The sequence below is a fragment of the Halichoerus grypus genome, chromosome 7 (assembly GCF_964656455.1).
Source record: "Halichoerus grypus chromosome 7, mHalGry1.hap1.1, whole genome shotgun sequence".
Classification (NCBI taxonomy): Eukaryota; Metazoa; Chordata; class Mammalia; order Carnivora; family Phocidae; genus Halichoerus; species Halichoerus grypus.
In genome coordinates, this window is record NC_135718.1 from 103,543,788 (window position 1) to 103,564,556 (window position 20,769).

Below are 20,769 nucleotides of genomic sequence, written 5' to 3' on the forward strand. Positions count from 1 at the left end.
AGATATGGGTTTATATAAACATATTTAAAGCAGTTTAGCAAAAGCTTTCTCGTTGAACAGCTTTAAGAACAATGTGAATGAAATCTTAGCAACTTGGTTAGTAATTTGAAAAGTCTATTAATGTATACTTGAAATTCTGTTTGTATAAAAATACATTTTCCTCTTTATTTTAACACTGTGTAAAAGAACATTATGCATGTGAGTGGTTTGAGAATTAAATGGTTTAATACTCAGATTTGACTATCTGGTTTTTCTGTTTATAGAGATTGATTCTTTTACAATTTTTGGATTTTTTTTTTTTTTTTAGTATGATGGGAATACGGACATTTCAGGCTCCCCCTGCCCTTTCGGCATGCCTACCATCCTACCATCTTTCAAGATGCAGCAGTAACGTATTTCCCTCCATCACTTTCTTTTTTTTTTTTTTTAAGATTTTATTTATTTCTTTATTTTAAGAGAGAGAGCATGTGCACAAGCGAGCGTGGAGGTGGGGGAGCAGAGGGAGAGAGAGAAGCAGACTCTGCCAGGTGCAGAGCCCTGTGTGGGCCTCGGGGCTCGATCTCACTACCCTGAGATCATGAGCTGAGCTGAAAGCGAGAGCGGGAGGCTTAGCTGACTGAACCAGCCAGGCGCCCCCCTCCTTCACTTTCCTGACCCAGGTGTGCTCACTGATAGAGAACAATTGAAAGTGCTCGCTTGACCAAATGCCCACCAGCATCTCTATCCGTTTCTCCTCCTCTTGTCTTCACTTCATGTGGCAAAATCCATTCATAACTGGGAGTAGTTGTGTTTATTTTTACTTCTGTCACAAACCAAAATAGGAAGAGGTACAAAAAATAAAGAACACTTCAGTGATCACAAGGGTTGGCCACTCTGCCCATGAAGATGATAGTGTTCAGAGCAACCTCCCTTATGAGAACGAGGAAGGGCCTGTTGGCCTTGAAGGTCACCCTGCTGGAGTTCAGCGAACGGCCGGCGATGCCGACGACAGTACTTGCTGCAGCTTCGCTGCCCTCCTCATTGACCTGCAGACCACAGAGGAGACACAACGGCTGCGTTACCTGCCCTGCGGTTCGTCGGAGGCGGGAGGTCACGCACAGACACAGCCCTTCCTCAGAATGCTGTCTTCCGGGGGGAAAGTACCCTCGGGTCAGGTGGCGTTCCCGCCAGAACGCGACTTTTACTCATTGTTTCAGCCGATGAATACTGAGGTGAGCACCTGTGTTCCTCCAAGCCTCGTGCTGCGTAAGAGCAAGGGTTCCATTCAGGTAACTCCTGAGCCAGGAATGCGCACGTTCAGCAGGCTGCCGCGTTTCCGGCTGGCCCCATCGTGCAGGGTATGGCAGGAGGGTTACCTTGTACCAGATGCTAGAAGGGACTTTGACTCAAGATCAGAACTCTGTAGTTGAGATAGTTTCACTCTTGGGGCATCAAGATCCCAGATAGAACTACCCCAAGCAGCCACTCAGGACGTTGGGCCTATGAAAAGACAAGGGTCCTCTGGCTGAATGAGGTGAGTATTTTTTGGAGTAATGGTCTGACACATTGGTATTTTAAATTGCTGATAAGCTGAATTGCCAGAGAGACACCTTCAGAAAATTTTGCTTGGGGACCCAGAATATCACCAAAACTCTGTCCCTGCCTCTTAATGGAAGCACTTCAGATCCCTGAGCTTTGTGGAGCTGGTTGAAGATATTCTCTCCCTGTCACTCTTCTTCCCTGCTTCCTTACTATCCTATGCCCCCATCTCCCCGTGCTGTTTCATGGTCATTCTAGGACTGGATCTGTGAGCGGCCTGGAGCTTTTGCAAGACCACGATCATCTTATTCAAATCAGACACTGGCTTCTAATGGCTTCCCAGGAGATCTACAATCAGTTGGGGTCCTGTATATTGGGTTCCCAAGGTTTCCAAGGGGAACAACTTTGTTCCAAGAGGAACTTTGCTCTTGTTGTTGGAGGAACTTTGCACCATCGTTTAGTGGGCTAAGGGGGATAAAATGAATCCAAACCTCTGCTTTTTCCTAACGGGAACTCAAAGCCCTCAAGGGTGTCTGAGTTGACTTCTTCTATTTAGGGTCCTTAGGGGAGGATTTTTCAATCAGAGTTAAAACACTGAGGACATAGCTTCCCTCGCCCTCTTCCTAAGTGTACTAACCTTCATAATCCATGTGGAAGAGGGGGGTCAGTAGTGACTTTTGTACAACTTCCAAAACCACTAATTCAGTACTCCTCTCAAACCCCTAGGTCTGATCTCGATACCTTAAAGATACAGGCCTCTGCTCTTGCTGTTGTCCTGCAGGTCACGACATCTGTGGGCCTATGGATTATATCCCCACGTTGAGGATTTGCGCACCTCACTCACAGCCTTCCTGCCCACCCTAACTCCTGCTATCATTGGATGCAGACAATTACCTATCTTGGTAGGAGGCCCAGTCAACACACTAACTCCCCTTCCTTTCATCTCATCAACCCCAATGAGCATTACCTTCACTCTACTTAAGCAAACCAGTCCCACGGCCATGCCTTGAACTTGCCATCTCTCAGACTTGTTCTACCTTTGAAATTATAATAATGACACTATGTTCTCAGACTGTAACCTTTTTTTTCAAGCTATTGCATCTCCTCACTCTCGTGACAATTATTCTGCTTTCCTTCTGCTCTTTGATCCCTCCGCTTCCCTCCTGACATTTTCTCACTGAGCTTGGACTCTGCCACTATATTTACCAGCACCATGCTCTGAAACCTTTCTCCTTTGACTGTAACCTTCTTTCTTTGCGGTTTCCTCAATCCGTGGCAGTCTCTAACAGCGGCCATCCCCTTTTCCTCATAGCCCGGTTCCCCCAGAGGACAGTGCTTCCCAAACCTGGTTGTGGATTTAAATCTCCTGAGGAGCTTTGTAAATATGCTGATTCTCAGGCCCCGTCCTGGATTCCCCAAGAGTCAAGCTCCTCACTGAACTAGTGCTACTGGTCCATAGTTCAGTATTTGAGAACCAGAATTCTGACAGGCTTTACATAGCTATTACTCTAGTAAAGGGTTCCACGGGCACCTGAGTTGGGGAAACACTAGGTTAAGCAATATATTTTTTTAAGTTTTTATTTTAATTCCAGTCAGTTAACGTACAGTGTTATATTAGTTTCAGGTGCACAATATAGTGATTCAACAATTGCATGCATTACCTGGTGCTCATCACGGCAAGTGCCCTCCTTCATCCCCAACACCTATTTCACTCATCACCCCCCCCCCCCACCTTCCCTCCAGCAGGTTAAGCAATATTGAACCAGTTTTTCCACTGTGGGGCTTCTTAGTGTGCATTGTTAATTTCCCAAGAAGAGGATACACATTTACTTGACCACCAAACTTTGTTCTTTGCAGCGTAGAGTTCTAGTGCTTTAGAACACACTTTAGGACATGATCCACTCTCCTCAGCTCTTCTTCTTTACCCTCCATTTGCTCTTCAGCTGTCACAATCAGGCCTGTGCCCCCACTGTTCTGTCTAAATTCCTCAGGGAATGGTAACCTATGGCCAATTTTCAATCTTGTTACTAGATGCTTTCTGTTTCCTTAAAACTCCTCCCTGGGTTTCCGTGAGTGCCCACTCTCCTGGTTCTCCTCCTTTGTTGGAATTATAATAACGACACGATGTTCTCAGACTATAACCCTTTTTTTCAAGCTATTGCATCTCCTCACTCTCGTGACAATTATTCTGCCTTCCTTCTGAAACCTTTGTAGCCTTTGTTGGCTTCTTTTCCTGTGTCACCCTCCCCCTAAATGTTTGACCTGCTTCAGGAGAAGTAGTGGGAGGGAGGGTGGAACAATGGGACCATGAGGGCTTCAGGGGAGGGCTGTCTTGGGGAGGCCTCATGGAGGAGGGGGCTACACATCTGCGGTTTGAGGGACACTGGAAACATGCCTTTTTCCCCAGTTGTGTCCTGCTGTTCACATACCTGCTGGAAGACCATAGACCCAGCAGAGCAAGAAGTCCCTAGTTACAAATCACATGAGATATTGATATACTGGAAAAGGAAGTGACAGCAAAGGAAGGTGTACCCACCTCAAGAAAGGCCTTATGGAATGCCTGTGAGACATAGAGGTCGCTCCGGCCCTCTGCGATAATACCTAGAAGGAAGACCAGAGAAGTTTCTGTGAAATGGGAGAAAGTCGGCTTCAACCCACAAAAAGGAATTCAGTTTGAATTAAGAGGTCCTTTGGGGCTTTTTTTTTTTTTTTTAAATAAAAATCCTGAACCCTCACCTAATGATACTCCCTAAATAAATAAATGCATGTTTAAAAGAATAAAGTCCTTTAGGCTTTTTCAGCCTGGCTCCTGTGAATGTAATCTCACGCTTCAGCTCTTGGAAGGGGGCAGGGGACTCTGTTCTTAAAGAGAAACTCACCCCACCTAGTAGGAATGTCTTTCTTTCCAGTCTGGCAACGTTTTCAAGAGAGAAGTTGGTTAGACCTAGTTTAATTTTTTTTTCAACTTTTATTTAATCTCTACACCCAATGTGGGGCTCAAACTCATGGCCCTGAGATCAAGAGCCACATGCTCTTCCATCTGAGCCAGCCAGGGGCCCCTGGTTAGATCTAGTTCATAGGCAGCCCATTAAAGGTAAATTCAATTACCTGACATTGTAAACTTCTTTTGTAAAAAGATATTTTAATGCATATTTTTAAAGAATGGTAGACTGTAGGAACCAAGACCGCAGAACACTTGCTGAAATCTCACAGCTGGGGAAGGTTGGCTGCATCTGTTGTCCAAGTGACTTGAGGGAAAACTCATGAGCCCTTTGGAACATCAGGCTGTTCAACATCAACTATGCCTATTGTGTGGGACCAAGATGTCCCCAGCTCTGAATCATATCTTTGCTTTGAATTCTGATGTCTTTTCGAGGTCTTCTCTACTTGGTCCCATCCCCCACACCAGTTACGGTCTCCAAGCATTCCAGTGCTAGCTGGGTTCCTGGACATCCAGGTGCAAAGTCCCCAGGATACGGAAGAGGAACCAGACCTTGGGAAGGAAGGGTCTCCCTGAGTTAGCAGTAGAACCCTTGCTCTACTCCTGACCCATTGCTCTTTTCTACTCTTTCCCCAATTCTTTCACCTTTGCTCAGACTGCCTTGGGAGGCCGAGGGAAGAGAAACGCCCTTCCTAGGCTAACCTGGGAGCCTGGACTTCTCAGGGTTGAACAGGTCCACAAGGCCCATGTCTTGCAGCTGCTCCTTCACACTGAAGCTGTCCTCGATGCGGAAGCGGGGCATGTGGACCACCAGCAGGGTCTCTGCCATCTCATCCAGCCACTCCTGCAGCATCTCCGGGGTGAGCTCCTGCTCCACCTTGGCCAGGCTCTTCTCGGGCTTGGGCAGGATGAGCACCATGGTGATGTCATCACCCTTGAAGGGCAGCTCGAGCACCTGGGTGCCTTCGGCCACTCGCCGATAGCGGAACTTGCCTTCCTGGTACATCATGGACGCCAAACACGACTCCCCATCAGCCTTGTAGAACAGTTCCTTCCTTGTGTTCTCAAGACTGAACTTTGACTTCCACAGGCCCTGGGGGTGGCAGGGATTGGGGGGGGAGACAGCAGGTGGGAGAATCACAGCGAGAAGACCAAAACCCTCCATAGGAGAATGCTGACGTGGGAAATAGTCACATTATTTTATCACCCTAATATGCAGGCAGAATTAGTAGGAGAAAAGATTAGAGGCTATGCATGAAAAGGCTTACAGTGACTATGGCAGAGTGATGGGATTATGAGTGGTTTTTTTCTGTGAACTTTTCTGTATTTCCCGGATTTTCAGCAGTGGCTATTTGCTTTATAACCAGAAAAATAAAAAACTAAAACCCAGAACAACCTACTGGCCTCCTCACAAGCGTCTTTTTGAGTTTAAATCTAATTGTCTTTTGCTTTCTGCCTCCCACCCGCCTTTCTCAAGGGCCATCCTCCAAAGGGCGGGGCTCCGCCCCTGATAAATGAAGGCCAGACACAGATAATAACCCAGGGGGTTGTCCCGGAGCCCTGCCTGGCAGAGGGTGAGTCCTGGCTAACTTCCTGCTCAAAAACGGAGGAACCCTGGGATACAAGACATCCCTTTGAAATTTCTGAGTTGTACCTACCATTCCTTGTCCTATTCTGGCTGGTTGATTTGGGGACAAGTCATTTAACTCTTGGAGTGGTGGGTCCTGGCCTGTAAAATGAGGAGCTGGAGATGGCTAGTATTGGCGGGATGCTTACAGTGTGCCAGGCGCTGCTCTAAGCATTTCAGCTGCACTCACTTCGTCAGGGGTCAAGGGGCAGGAAACCCATGAGGGAGGTGCATCATTATTCCCATTTTAGAGATGCACAGAAAGGTCTCCGGTAACTCACCTGAGTTCACACAGCAGAAATGGAAGAGGCAGGACTTAAGCTAAGTAATCTGTCTGAGAGGCCCAAGGTCTCATTGACGATCTTATGAGAATAAAGAGGGCTAATAAACAGCAAGGTGTTCTGTAAACCTTAAAGGGCAATACATATTGGGTAAGTACAACCTTCTCCACGCTGGGGGAGAGGGAAACCCCAAGAGACAGAGTGGCTGGCAACAGCAGGGACTGGCTGAACTCCTGGGCTCCGTGCGGGGTGAGAGGGCACGTGGAGCACGACCCATGATGGGCAAATGTGCCCCAGGTCCCCCCGTCTTAAACCTGTGGCCCTCCTGAGGATCAATGGTCTGTTTATTCCCAGTACCCTCCCCCTCAGTCTCCTTCCCACATGTCTCAATTTGGAGCAGCCTTTAGAACTCTCGACTCTGAGAAAGACAAAGCCATCCGCACAAATCACAGGACTCTGCAAAATTTGGGGTGAGCCTGGCACCGGGGGGCTCAGAAGCCTCGGGCAAGGGGAACTTTGAATCACTATTGAAGCTGCTCCAGATGATGGAGAAAATCTCAGCACCGAGGACTGTCAGCAGAGTCTATCATGTTGTTCCAGATTTCAAAATGGAGTTAACTGGATAGCAAAAATGGTCACACATGTATGAGAGTTCATCCCCACACATACCTTGCTAAATTTGTGAGTGCGTACACTCTTCCTTGGGCCCAGAGGCACGGCCAGGTCCCCCTGGACTTCAGGCCAGCAGCCGTGGCCCTAGACATGGTTCTAGACTCTCAATAAATTTGTATTTCTGCCCAGGCCATGCATGGACCGTTTCTCAGAGAGGACCTATCTAATGCCTAATGGTGTGAAAGCAGGTGACCGGGAGGACAAGAGGAAGTCCTCTGGGTCTCTCCAGGGCCATTTTGAGTACCTTGAAGTAAATGGTGTTGACCAGCACCAGGACTGTGAGCTCGTTGATGGCATCCTGTGGCACGACATCAGTGATACGCCCTTCGGTCTTATTGGATACCCATTTGTTGATGAACATTCTAGACTGCTCTGCATTTTCCTGAGGAGAATAGGAAACAAACCTATCCACCTGTGCTTTCAGTGGGCTTCTCCACTTCCCCACACAACATTTCATTTTATTCATCAGCCCTTTGCCCTTTCACACCGTTTCCCACTCTAACCCAGATTGGGGAGAACTTACATATCTAGTATAAATATGCCATGAATCTTCCAGATGGTTAGTAAATATTAATAGAAGAAAGAGAAAGAAAGAGAAACAGAAATAAAGGAACAGAAAAGAGGAAAATAGTCGGGGAAAAAGAAAACAAAATGTTATTTTTCTGACATATCCAGAAGCTAGTGAGTTATGCAGGGGTGAGGGGCAGGAAGGATGCCTATGTAGTCAAAAAAATAAAAATAAAAAAGGAGAAATGCTGACTGAATAAAGCCAATAGACTTCTTTGTTGCAGGACTTCTCAGAAAACTTACTAGGCTCAGGTGTTTCATGAATCTCCAAGAGGAGAATATGACACACACCATACACCAATTTTATTTGATCCTGGTAATTTTTAAAAATTAAATAAGGTATCTTGTAGGATTGGCATCTTGGTGGATAACATGAAGAATTTATTATTTATGCAACTTTTTCAGAGAAGCCACCGCAATCTAAGCCATAGATACCATTGATTTCTCAGGTTTCAAGCAAGTCCAGGGGTGCTGACTTCTAGTCACTCCCCACCCCCAACCTGCCTTCAACTAGCATAGCTCATAGCCCATAGTTCATTTGGATCCTGGATCCTGCTTCTCTACCTTCTCAACCTCCGAGGGGAAACGAAGAACTCTGAGGTCGGGGACGACATCTGCAACTCACCTTGAAGTCCAGGGGCTGGAGCTTGGCTCCGTACACCACCTCACTGATGTCCTGATAGGTCTCATTGAAGGTAAGGGATTTGTCTCCAAAAAGGCGGTTGGCTGATACCAACTCAGAGGACTTGTTGGCTTTTCGATAGAGTCGGCAGTTCAGTTTGGCAAAGAAAAAGTGCACCTGATCAGACGTCTTCTCGGAAATGGTATCAAACTTAAAAACCTGTGGAAGCCAAAAGAAAATGGTGGAGGAGCTTGGCTAACGCGGTGGGGTCAGTCCCTGACCAACAGCCACCCCACGTATGAGCTCCTTCAAGAGCAGCACCCAGCACAGCATAAATACTCAGCTCATGTCTTCTAAATGAATACATGGGTAAAAGGAGAATAAAGGATAGGAAGGAGAAAGGGGAAAAGCACAAAGAGACTGGGATACCACCTAACATCTCTACTGGGCTCTAGACCACACATTTCCTTGGGGTCCAGTAAAGAGGCTAGGCAGAAAGGCTCCGGACTGTACCTCCATCAGCTGCTTGAGGGTGTTGTCACAGGCCCCCAGCTTGGTCATAGCAAAAGCTGTGGAGATACTCAGGGGCGATAGGAAAATATTGTCGTTGTCATTCTTGGAGTCCGCCAGGTGCTGATAGAAGGCGGTGGCGAAGCGCGAATTGGCTCTGGACAGTTCCCAGACTCGCCGGTTGGTGGCCTCGGGGATCTTCTGCTCCTCGCCCTCATCCTCGACTGCCTTCTTCTCTGCAGACCGGTAAATGCACATGGGATTCACAGGAATGTCCCGAGGTTTGGCTGTGCAGATGTCCTCCACGGGGCTCCAGCGACAGGTCACACAGCCCCAGAGGCCAATGAGCAGCAAGGACAGAAGACATGCCCTCCTATAGGGGGACAGAAAGCTGAGTTAAGCTTGGCTGGGAGAACCCCGATCCCCGCTGCCCATCACAGACTTGCCCCAGTAAAACACCGGATTCCAGCCCAGCTGGTGTGGCCGGGAGGCGGGCCCAAACCCTCGCAAAGTACAAGGGCCCAGGACAAGTCCGGTCGTGGATCTCTCCACTTGCCTGGACACAGTCAGGTTGAAATTAAAATCAACCATTGCAGCAACTGATGGTTATAAAGCATCGCGGGCCCAAGGCTGGAAAAATAAAGAACGCACAGCTTCCGGCTGGCTAGATGAGACCCCCACGCATGATATACAGGCAGGGAACCCGAGTGCCCAGCGCAGACCTGGGGCACTAGGAGGAGCCCTTTACAGAAGCTGTTTAGGAACGGCCTCCGGGATGTGAAAGGGTTGGAGATTTGGGTTGATGCAGCAGAGATTTCAGTAATACAACAGGGGTAAGAAGGGGTGAACAGGGGATGCCTGGGTGGCTCAGTCGGTTAAGTGGCTGCCTTCGGCTCAGGTCATGATCCCAGGGTCGTGGGATCTAGTCCCGCATCGGGCTCCCTGCTCAGCGGGGAGCCTGCTTCTCCCTCTGCCTGCCGCTCTCCCTGCTTGTGCTCTGTCTCTCTCTGACAAATAAATAAATAAAATCTTTAAAAAAAAAAAAAAAAGAAGGGGTGAACAGGGCGAAGCCTCCGCAGGCCTCCAGCTCCAGCCCGGCCCCGCCCTCCGAGCGGGGGCCAGATAATTCCACCTGGACGGCCTGAAGCTTCCTTAGGGAAATACGACCAGATTGTCCTTGTAAGTCTCCCCCACCCACTGCTTCTCCTCCTCCATCCTCCAGCTCAGCAAATGGGAGCCTCCTGCCGGCTGACGTCCAAGCCAGAGACCGGGAGTCTCCCCCCGATTCCTCCCTTTCACCCTCAGTCTTCAGACCCTGGATTCAAAGAGCTCTGTGTCCTGCTCTCTCACAGCCTTAGGCCTTCATCATTTCTCTGCCTGCAAATTTTAATGCTTCCAACACGGGTTCACTAAAAGCCAATGAAATTAATCTTACTTTTTAAAAAAATGAGATCATGCTACTGGCAAATTAGGAGAACTGGAACACTCAGGCACACCAGGAGAAAAGCTTGTAATATTTTTGTACAAAGACAGGGTGGCCCGGGAGCTTCCTCTGGCTGACTTGGGAGTCCGTGTGGGTACGGAGTCTTCTCAGTCGTCCCCTGGCAGAAAAAGATACGCACACAGGGCGGAAAGGACTCGCGGAGGTGGTCTGCGGCCGAGTGTTGGGCTGGCTGGAAGCTGGGGGCAGCTGAGGGGTACTTGGCTCCTTGTGTGAGGGAAGGCCGGCTCTGCAGCCCTTTAAGAACAGAGGCACAGAGTGGGGAGAAGCAGAGACCCTTGGGGAGATATAGAAGGCAGGGTGAAGAAGCGGAGAGAGAACCTTGCCGTTCATCTCCCCGTCTTGCTTGCCTTTGGTTTCCCTTTTTGTCCCTCAACTACGTTGGGCAATCCGAGTGGACGCTGAGGGGGATCGGGAGCGTTGTTCGTGGGGGGAAGGAAAACCAAGGTGGAGGGGCCACAGCCTCGCCTGTAGCCTCCCACAACGACCCAGGTCAAGAAGGGAATGTGTGTGGTGTCGAGGGAGGAGGGGGCCTGACTGTGAGGAAAGGGAACAGGGTTGCTGTCCTTCAGTCAAAGGTCACTGAGCTCTTGGAGTGGGGGCAACTGAGTGGAAAGAGAAGCAAAAAGGGAGTTAGGAGATCCTCACAGTCAAATTTTCCCTCTTTTCAGCTGTCTGGCAGGCCTGGGAACCCGCGCTGGAGTCTCCTGGGCTGCTGTGAGGGCTGGCGCTTGCACAGCATCTCTGGGGAGGGGAAGATATCCCCTTTGTTTCTTGGGCTAAGAACCCAAGGTGTGGCTTACCCCAAGAGGGGGTGGGAGGGAGGGCACTTGGAATGACGTCTTCCAAACACATTTTTACTGTTACTACCAGGGAGAGGGCCTGGTTTTCTCCAAGGTTTCGAAGCCATCCTCAGGAGAACTTCGAAGGTCAAAAAACCCAATGAGGGCATGCAAAAGAGAAAACTTGCCTCTCTTACCTTTTTCCAGCAGCTACAGTTCCTATCCCACTGGAAAACATGGTTGCTAATCTTCCACAGGGCCGGGCAGAGAGTGGAGATACTGTGTTCTGAGGCAATCGCTCTGAAAACTGGTTCTTTCCTCTGAATCTGACTAAGGTTCCAAAAGCTAAAGTGGGGGAGGGAGCTGGTGACGAGGGGAAGACTGAGGTCAAAGGCTGATGACCAGCTTCCAGGGTTAAGCAAAGTGTAGAGCCCAGTGTTGTTTAATTAGTAGAGAAGTTTTAAAGTTCAGTCAGGTCGGGGGAAGGCAAGGCCCACCTCTCTTAGCCATATTCCCTCACTCTCTTCTTTATCTTTATAGAAGAGGAAAAGGAGGACATGTTCTCAAAGTCAAACTTGGTCAGAAAATGCCTGAGAACTTTGTCTTAAGGATTTTTTTTTTCTTGGTTAACCAAGCCAGGAGGTAGAAAATAGGTGAATATAACTAGCCAAGTTGAATGTCCAGAAATTTCTAGCTTTCTTGCTCAGTGCAATATGCTCTCTTTCACAGCTCTCTTTTGAGAGAGAGAGTCCATAATATCTAGTCAGAGGGGAGAGTATTCTGAAACAAGTACTGCCTTCAGGCTTCTAAGGGCCAACGTGTCCACGACCCAGACGAGGACACACAAGGGAGAAATTGATCCACTGGGGGATCAGGAAACAAAGTATGGGGTAGGTAAAAAACATACATGCTAATTCTGAAATATTTATTTTCATTTTTTTAAAGACTTTATTTATTTATTTGACAAAGAGAGAGAGCACAAGCAGGGGGAGAGGCAGAGGGAGAGGGAGAAGCAGGCTCCCCGCTGAGCAGGGAGCCCGATGTGGGGCTCGATCCCAGGAACCTGAGATCATGGCCTGAGCTGAAGGCAGACACTTAACGACTGAGCCATCCAGGCGCCCCTGAAATATATTTTTTTAAGATTTTATTTATTTATTTGACAGACAGAGAAAGAGACAGTGAGAGAGGAACACAAGCAGGGGGAGTGGGAGAGGGAGAACCAGGCTTCCTGCCGAGCAGGGAGCCCGATGCGGGGCTGGAACCCAGGACCCTGGGATCATAACCTGAGCCGAAGGCAGACGCTTAACCGACTGAGCCACCCAGGCGCCCCAAGACTTTATTTTTAAGTAATCTCAACATTCAACCCCAAACTCACAACCCTGAGATCAAGACTCACGGTCTACTGACTGAGCCAGCCAGGTGCCCTTGAGATACTTCTTTAAAAGCAAAGAAACCAAATCCTCTCTCTTGGTGTATATTGTTATTTTTACTTCTAGTTATTGGGGAGATTAAATGAATTCAAACTAATGGAGATAAAGGGTAGGTTTATTTATATTTTCCTCTTCCTAAATAGCCAAAGACAGTATCATAAGGATTGCTGCAACAGTATTCACAGGACAAGTATGCCTCCTTCTGTGTGACTGAAGATTCTTTGAAAGTGGTACACTCACAGGTATAATGCATATAATATATATATATATATTATTTTCTGTACTCTTTGGGAGTAAGTTGCAGATATAATATCCCTTTATCCTTAAATAGTGTGAAGTTCCTAAAAACAAGAACATGACCTTACATGTCCACGATACAGTGATCAAAGTAAGGAAAACCAACAACGATACAGGACTATATTCAAATCTAGAAACTGGGGGCGCCTGGGTGGCTCAGATGGTTAAGCGTCTGCCTTCGGCTCAGGTCATGATCTCAGGGTCCTGGGATCGAGCCCCGCATCAGGCTCTCTGCTCGGCAGGGAGCCTGCTTCTCCCTCTCCCTCTACTGTCCCCCCTGCTTGTTCTTGCTCTCTCTGTAAAATAAATAAAACCTTAAAAAAAAAAAAAATCTAGAAACTGTATTCTAAGTTTGCCAATTGTCCCACTAATGTTCTTTATAGCAGCGGTTCTCAAATTTTTTGCCCTCAGGATCCCTTTGTAATCTTGCCAAATAATATCTAAGTATTATTAAAAATGGTATATTAAAAGTTTGACTTCATGCATACATGAAGGAGTCCCGGGGACTTCCTGGGGCTCCTGGACCACACTTTGGGAAACATTGATTTAGTGCCCCCTCCTGCTTTTTTTTTCCTTTTCTAGGATCACACATTGCATTTAATTGTCATGCCTCCCTCTCTCTCTCTCTTTGTTTACAGTCCAGAGGTCTTTTATATTTCCTACACCTATCATGCCATGAGTTCATAGGGAATGGGTTTCATCAGCACAGGCTCCTTTCAGTTGGTTCTCACGTGTGCTTCTTTGGATGAGGCAGGCTGGTGCTTCAGTTGAACCCAAGTATCTCTCTCTGGCTTCTTTTTCTGATGATTTTCCTTCACACGCCTTACGAAGCTATCTTGGCTCTTTAGAATGCTTAATATGCTCAACATGCACATTAATTCTCTTGGCAAGAATCTTGCCCTTAACTTGTCTACAGTAATGCCAACAGCATCCTGGGTAACACTGTTGACTTTTCCAGTTTTGTCATGTTAATACTCACGGGACATTCCTTTTAGGACAGTGCCCGTCTCCTTGATGTCTACAATATCATCTTTCTTGTGGATTTGTATGTATGTGGCCAAAGGAACAACCCCATATTTCCTAAAAGGCCTACAGAACCTATAGCGGGTGACTCTCCTCTTTCCCTTTGCGTTGGTCCTTTTGGCAAATTACTGGAAGATGGTGGATCTAGCCGAAAGGGTGTCATGTCTCTAGTGTCTTCTGGTTTGAAAAAGTTGCTCTCCTTTGTCATTTTTTTAAGAGTATAAGGCAGTTATTTTTTTCCTTCTTTTTTTTTTCCAAGTAGGCTCCATGCCCAATGCGGGGCTTGAACTCACGACCCTGAGATCAAGAGTCGCATGCTCCATTGACTAAGCCAGCCAGCACCCCCAAGCCAGTTATTTTTGAAGAATGTCTCTCAATTTGAGTATGTCGAAGGCTTCCTCAGGATTAGATTCAAGTTATACTTCTCAGGGGGCAAGCATACTACAGAAGTAATATCGTGTCCTTCCCAATGCATCATATCAGGAGACACATGATGTCAATTTGTTCCATTACTGGTGTGATGTTAATAACTTTGATCACTTGGTTAAGATGGTGTCTGCCAAGTTTTTTTTCTCTGCTGTAAAATGTGCAGTTTTCTTTTTTATTAAATAAATATCTTGTGGGCAGATACCTTTAGAGTATGTAAATACATTGTTTTTCATCAAACTTTCACCTGCTAATATTTCCATCCCTCAATGATTCCTTTGCAAGACTTTTTAAGCGCTGTACTTTCCCAGTTATTTCTCAGCTGAGTCCTTAAAAAGGGTTATCACTACAAATTATTGGAATTAAAAGAGATTAACTAAGATAGCACACTCTCTTGCTGGGCTGTGAGGAGATAGGCCCTTTTACCCATTGCTAATGGGAGGGCAGAATGCTGTAACCGTTTGAAGGGAAATTTGACAATACCAAAAATTGCAAATAAATTTAGCCTTTGAGCTGGAAATCCCACTTCAAGAAATGTATCCTACAGATATATCTGTATGGGTGTCAATGAGATTACTAATTGTAACCTGATTTGTAGTAATAGCAAAAGATTACAAACAACTTCCATCTATAAGGGACTAGTTAAATAAATCAAGGTACATTTCCACTGGAAGACTATGCCACTGTCAAAAAGAATGAGGATCCTTTCTCTGAACCTGATATGGAAAATCTCCAGGATAACTAATAGGGAAAAAAGTAAGCTGCAGATCAGTGTTTTAGCATGTTACCTTTTGTATCACAAAGTGGAGATGATAGGGGTGAGGAGTGGACAGACAAGAGAGGAAGCAAGACTTGTCAATATGTACCTTCTTATTTAGTGTTCTATTTTTTTTCTTTTTTAGAGAGAGAGCATGCACATAAGCAGGGGTGTGGGGAGGGGCACAGGGAGAGGGAGAGAGCGAATCTTAAGCAGGTTCCACGCCCAGCACAGAGCCCACATGGGCCTCTATCTCACAACCTTGAGATCATGATCTGAGTGGAAATCAAGGGTCAGACGCTTAACTGACTGAGCCACCCAGGTGCCCCTAATGTTCTACTTTTTAACATGCCCAAGTATCACTTATTCAAACAGGTCTTGACTTTGTGAGCAATAAAGGTGTCAGTGTTGTATTCCACTAAGGCTTGGGGAGAGAGAAGTACCAGGGCATGATGAAGGTGGCACCAAAGAGGATCTGAAGCAGGCTGAGGCCCTGGCTAGCAACAAAGGAGAAAAGGAGAGGGAGACAGGCCCAGTTCGGTGTCTGCAGGTGCAACAGAGATGTTTAGGCGTGCTCTGCCTGGCAAAATAATTTCTAATGGCTGTAGAATATTTCATGGTCTATAATTTAACCATTACTTTACATTAGCTTAGGTCAAATTGTTTACATCTTTGAATACAATCACTATAATAGGTGCCACTTTAGAACACTTCCTATATGTCAGGATCTATGCTAAGGGCTTCACAGGCATTAGCTTATGTAATTCTTCTGTCAGCTCTACAGGTTAGATATTCTTATGCCCAGTTTACAGATGAGAAAACTGCTATTCACAAGTTAGGAATGTGCCCCAAATTACAAAGCTAGCAAAGCTGAGATTCAGACCCTTTGTGCCTGTCTCACAGGTTTTGTGCTACTATAAGATAGCTATGAAGAAAATGTTGTCTCCCCAAGTTAAAATTCAGTGTCCAGTTGTTTTTCTTGCTTTTCTATGTCATCACCTGGTGGTTCTCCTCTGAATATACTCTATCAAGTTTGTCCACGATTCCCTCCAAATCCAGGGCCCCGGGGCCCAGAAATGAACCCAAGGACTGCCACCTTTTTTGGTTACACATATTTTATTAGAAAGCATTCGTCTCTGATGCACACTCCAAATGAGATTTTCAGTTGGTTTTTGGGATTCTTTAATACCAGCCTAGTCTCTGGATCTCATCCACCCCCCCTTGCCTTTGCACTGTCTAGCTTTTCATGATCCCAAATCCCTTTCCTCTTAGTTCATCTCAGATTGGTTTGATGAGGGAAGGGAAAAAGAGCTTATATGCTGGGCAAGCTAAGCTGGGTCTCCCCTCCCACCTCCAACCCACTCATCCACAATATTCTATAGTGTTTTAACAATGGTCTATATTTAAATACATAAAAGTATATTTAAATCGAATTTTTCATGGTAACGTCTGACCATTTCTGGAATTGGGGGTAGACTATTTTTCTCTGAGTAGAAACAAGGTTGGAAGGAAACAGGGGTCCTCTGTGCTCTGCTGTTAGGGGTAGGTTTGGGGGGCCACAGAGAGGAAAGAGTATAGCATTCAGTCACCTCTTTTTTAAATTATTTATTGGTTTAAAATTTGAGAGAGAGAGAGCGTGTGTACGCAAATTGGGGGGGTGGAGGGAGAGGGAGAGAAGCAGACTCCCCGCAGGGTGTGGAGTCTGATGTGGGGCTCGATCCCAGGAACTCGAGATCAAGAGCTGAGCTGAAATCAAGTCAGATGCTTAACCCGACTGAGCCACCCAGGCGCCCCACCCTCTCTTTTAAAAAATATTTCCTTCAAGTTGAGTAATAAAGTTAAAAAATTCCTCTTTCCCTACTCGGCCTCTAGTCTCAGTAGCAGCTCCTGAGCAGGTAATTCAGCTGATCCTTACTCTTCATTCCCTCATGTCCTGGCCTGTTCCATTCTTTTCTTTGGCACCAAGAAGAAGACCTTGGCGGAGTACAAACAGTAGAGCTGAGCTCCTGCTGCTGGTTACTGAGTAACTCAAAGCTTAACTCTTCATGGAAATTTGGCAAAATATCTGGCACAAAAACCAGAGCCATCTCCAGCTCTCCTGGGTTTCTAGTTTACTAGGTAGTTATGCTATTTTAATTGAGGTGAAATAAAGTTTATCAAAATAATCCTGCATTATTACTTGGCAGCTTTTAGGTAAGATTCTCAAAGCATCTCACTGGAATTTGTTCAAATTCTCACACAGGTTAGAAAGTCCAGCTTTAGTTTCAGGGACACCAAATCAAAGCCACAAATATTTATTGAACATGCCCAGTGCACATGCCACTGGGCTTTCCATGTACCAGGTACTCAATAAATATTTGTGTTTGAAGAAACCCAGGTTCGGAGTAGTTTTGCCGACTTGTTAACAGAAAAATACTTTAAATTCCTCCTAAATGGAAAGTTGAGATTATTAAAAATGCTTACTTGTCCAGAGGGACTGACACCTTGTATGAACAGAAGTACTGGGCGAGGGTATTCTCGGGAGGTTGAGCAGGAGAACGTTGCATGGAGTCAAAGCTTGCTGTCCTACTTTAGTCCAGGAAGTTGTAGGTGGTTAAAGAGACATCGAGAAGGGGAGAAGACAGAGAGCAGAGGCAGAGGCACGGGGGGAGAGTTATCTGGAGAAAGAGGGGATGGCTTGGACAAACCCAGAAGCAACAGAAAACTAGTGAAGCCAAGGCCGAGGGTGTGTGTTTGGTGAGTACGGGTCCACCACGTGACTGGTGTCTCTCACCCACCGCCGCCGCCGAGGGAGGAGGGCTGCTTTAGCAAATCTGTCCAAATCCATTTGAGGGGGGAGGTGGAAAGGAGGATCTAGGAATGAATATGGCCTGGTAGCTTTTATCCCGTCAGGACACAGGGTTGGTTTCGGGCCCTTTCCGGATGGCCAGTGCTGAAAACCAACAGACGCTGCTTGGGAATAGGTTGTTCCAACTTTGAACAGAAACGAGCTTCAGTTATCACATTTTGTTCGCTTACCGAAGGTCAGCTAAGCAGGGAATGGTGCTGAAGGCAAAACCCTCAAGCTGCTCAGTGAGAGAAATGGGCCGGCCCACTCTGCAGAGGCAGCCTGGGTCTTGCCCGAGGTCCAGGATTCCTAGGTCGGGTCAGTTTCCCTAGCTTGTCAGGATAACAAAAGGCCCAATCAGTTAGATGAGAAGGACAAGCTTAGGGACTGAGGAAAATCAGAGGGCCCCGTAGTTTAGATCGTAATAGCCTGAACTTTTTAGACTTGAGGAAGATGATAAGCTGAGGTGACTGTAGGTTTTCCTTGAAACTGAGTATTTTCAAAAGAGCTTCGATATTGCAAAGGTCATTTTTTCCCTTTAACCTGATGATTTATTTGGTAATAGACCGAGTGCTTGGTGAAGGGAACCATGGGAAGCAGCTGACTTTGGTGGCACCTGTTTGGGTGGTTAGTAATGCCAATCATGCTTGCACCGTCTGTTGTCAAGTTGTGGCCCCATTACAAACGATCTTGGACATTCTTCCCTCCTCTTCACTCCCACTCTTCTGCTGGCCAGCCCTCATTATTGCTTGGAAGTCTACTGCAACAGATTCATAACTGGGTTTTCCGCCTCAGACCCTATTCCACTTCAAGTTACGATAATCACATCTCACTCTGGCTTAAAATCTTTACTGATTTTAACTGCTAAAAGATAAAAGTCGAACGACTCAGAACTGTACACAAAGCTTTCCAAGGCCTGGCCTCCAAACTTTTCTAGCTATCCTCAACTCCTTGAAGTTCATTACAAAGCCACATTCTTTCATGATTGTGTATGCGCTCCCAGGCTTGGAGTGTCTACTCTCCACCTTGATCATCTTATAAACCCTTTCATACCTTTATGAATCAACTCTTCAGAAGTAAAAACCTCCCTGAATCACTTTGCTTCCCCAGCTCTATGCATTTTCCTTGAAGTAGTCTCCAGGTATTGCTGTGTCTTACATCTCATTCAATTCACAAAAGTCTGATGATGGCAGAAACTGGATCTTTCTGCTTCTCAAATTGCTTTACTACTCACAAGTGTGGCCTTCGGACAAACAGGACGGGCATCAGCTGGGAGCATGTTAGATAATCCCAGGCCCCCCTCCAGACCTGCTGCAACAGTAACGGCACTTTAACAAGAGCACCAGGTGAGCACCAGAAGCTCTCCAGTAAATGTGAATAAAGAGGCACCAATCAGATCCCTTCACTGCCAGCTTGCAACCTTTCCTTGTATTCCCTTTACTTTCAGAATAAAATCCAAATCCTTTAGCATCACCTGCAGGCCTCTGTGATCCAGCTCTGCCTCATCTCTTGCCATAGTCTCATTCCCTCTACTCTTGCCTCAACCGCTGTTTCTGTAACACAGATTCTTCTTTCCCAAGAATCATATTCCATAGAAACATATTCTATTTTCTCTAACAGTCTCGTCTCCAACGTTACCTGCCATCCTGTCCATTGTTCAAGTGCCACCTTTGCTGCAACTTCCTCGGGAAAGCCATTGCTGCTCAGCCAAGCAAGGTGAAGTCTTCTTTGTGTACATTCTCACAGCTCCTGGCTCTTCTCTTTTGAAGACAATTGTGGCTGCATAATTATTTGGTAATTCTATTGTGTTTTGTTGATGATTGTTACCTATTTTTTTTTAAGATTTTGAGAGAGGCAGAGATAGCGAGACAGCACGAGTGGGGTGGGAGAGGGAGAAGCAGGCTCCCTACAGGGAGCCCGATGAGGGGCTCGATCCCAGGACCCCACAACCACGACCTGAGCCGAGGGCAGACACCCAACCGACTGAGCCACCCAGGTGCCCGTTACCTATTTTAAACCTGTATTCATGTCAATTTCCATAACTGGAGCCTAAGCTCCTTGAAGATAAAGACCGTATTCTCTTTATCTTCTACAGTGTGGTACATATGATTAAGGACTCAATAATCCAGTAAATACCAAAGTGGGTGTTCAGTGAGTAGTTGAAAGCTCACTTTTGATTTGCAAGGTGTCCCAAATAAGGGTGGCAACCATTAACTAAACAGGCCACCATGTTGGAAAGTGGAGGGGATTTATTAGTTGATCATTGCAGATTAGCTGGTTACTGGGAATGAAATGCTAATATACACAAAAAACAAACTCACATTAATCTATGTGAGTCTGAGTGTAAAGGTCAGAAAATACCCTACTGCTTGTGAGCAGGGTAGGCCTAGGATGGTGGTAAAGATGGCACGCTGGTTTGGGAATCCCCACTCTAGACTTTCTAACATTCAAGGGTGGTTGCAGTAGTTACCATCCTTCAGACCCTCTGACCTTTTTTTACTCTGGTTCCTTCCCTTGAGGTCAGGTAAGGATATCAAACAAAGACACCTAATTGCTAATTGTTGGTAGGAGGTAAAAATAACCTTCACTGTTTATGTGCATTACTTTTCTGTAAAAATAAAGGAAATGCTAGCCATTGTCAGCTCTATGTCTCTTAAAAATATAGACATTTACTTATGCATGTTGCTATTATTACACTGAACAGAAAGGTCATTCCTTGGTCTTACCTAGTACCCAATTTCCCTAATTATTTCAAAAATGTCTTTGCACATTTGATTCACTGGAATCAGGATCCAAATAAACTCCACATGTTACATTTGTTTTTTTCTCTTAACTTTCTTCTGAATCTAGAGCAGTGCCTTCCTCTCCCCTTTTTTCTTCTTCATGCCATTGAACTGCTGACTAAGGCATATTTTATACCAGTCTCTAAGAGAAAATCAACCTACACTTATCCTCTAACTACAAGGAATGACTAATGGGTGGAGATTT

General features: G+C 46.2%; 1 protein-coding gene across 1 annotated transcript; it reads right to left on the reverse strand.

Moving 5' to 3' along the window:
- Positions 1 to 781: 781 nt before the first annotated feature.
- On the reverse strand, positions 782 to 11,368 carry SERPINC1 (serpin family C member 1). The gene is made up of 7 exons (XM_036077597.2): positions 11,219 to 11,368; positions 8,742 to 9,111; positions 8,232 to 8,447; positions 7,284 to 7,421; positions 5,162 to 5,552; positions 4,055 to 4,119; positions 782 to 1,025 (listed from the first exon to the last, which is right to left on the reverse strand). Exons 1-7 carry the CDS (start codon positions 11,257 to 11,259, stop codon positions 849 to 851), a joined length of 1,398 nt encoding a protein of 465 aa, XP_035933490.1. The 5' UTR covers positions 11,260 to 11,368; the 3' UTR covers positions 782 to 848.
- Positions 11,369 to 20,769: the final 9,401 nt, after the last annotated feature.

Excerpts from the sequence above, each read along its gene's own strand:
- SERPINC1 (XM_036077597.2), bottom strand. The coding sequence starts at position 11,259 with ATGTTTTCCAGTGGGATAGGAACTGTAGCTGCTGGAAAAAG. Across the intron at positions 9,112-11,218 it reads ACTGTAGCTGCTGGAAAAAG|GAGGGCATGTCTTCTGTCCT; the intron begins GTAAGAGAGGCA and ends GTCCCCCTATAG. Across the intron at positions 4,120-5,161 it reads TGAGAAGTCCAGGCTCCCAG|GTATTATCGCAGAGGGCCGG; the intron begins GTTAGCCTAGGA and ends TCTTCCTTCTAG.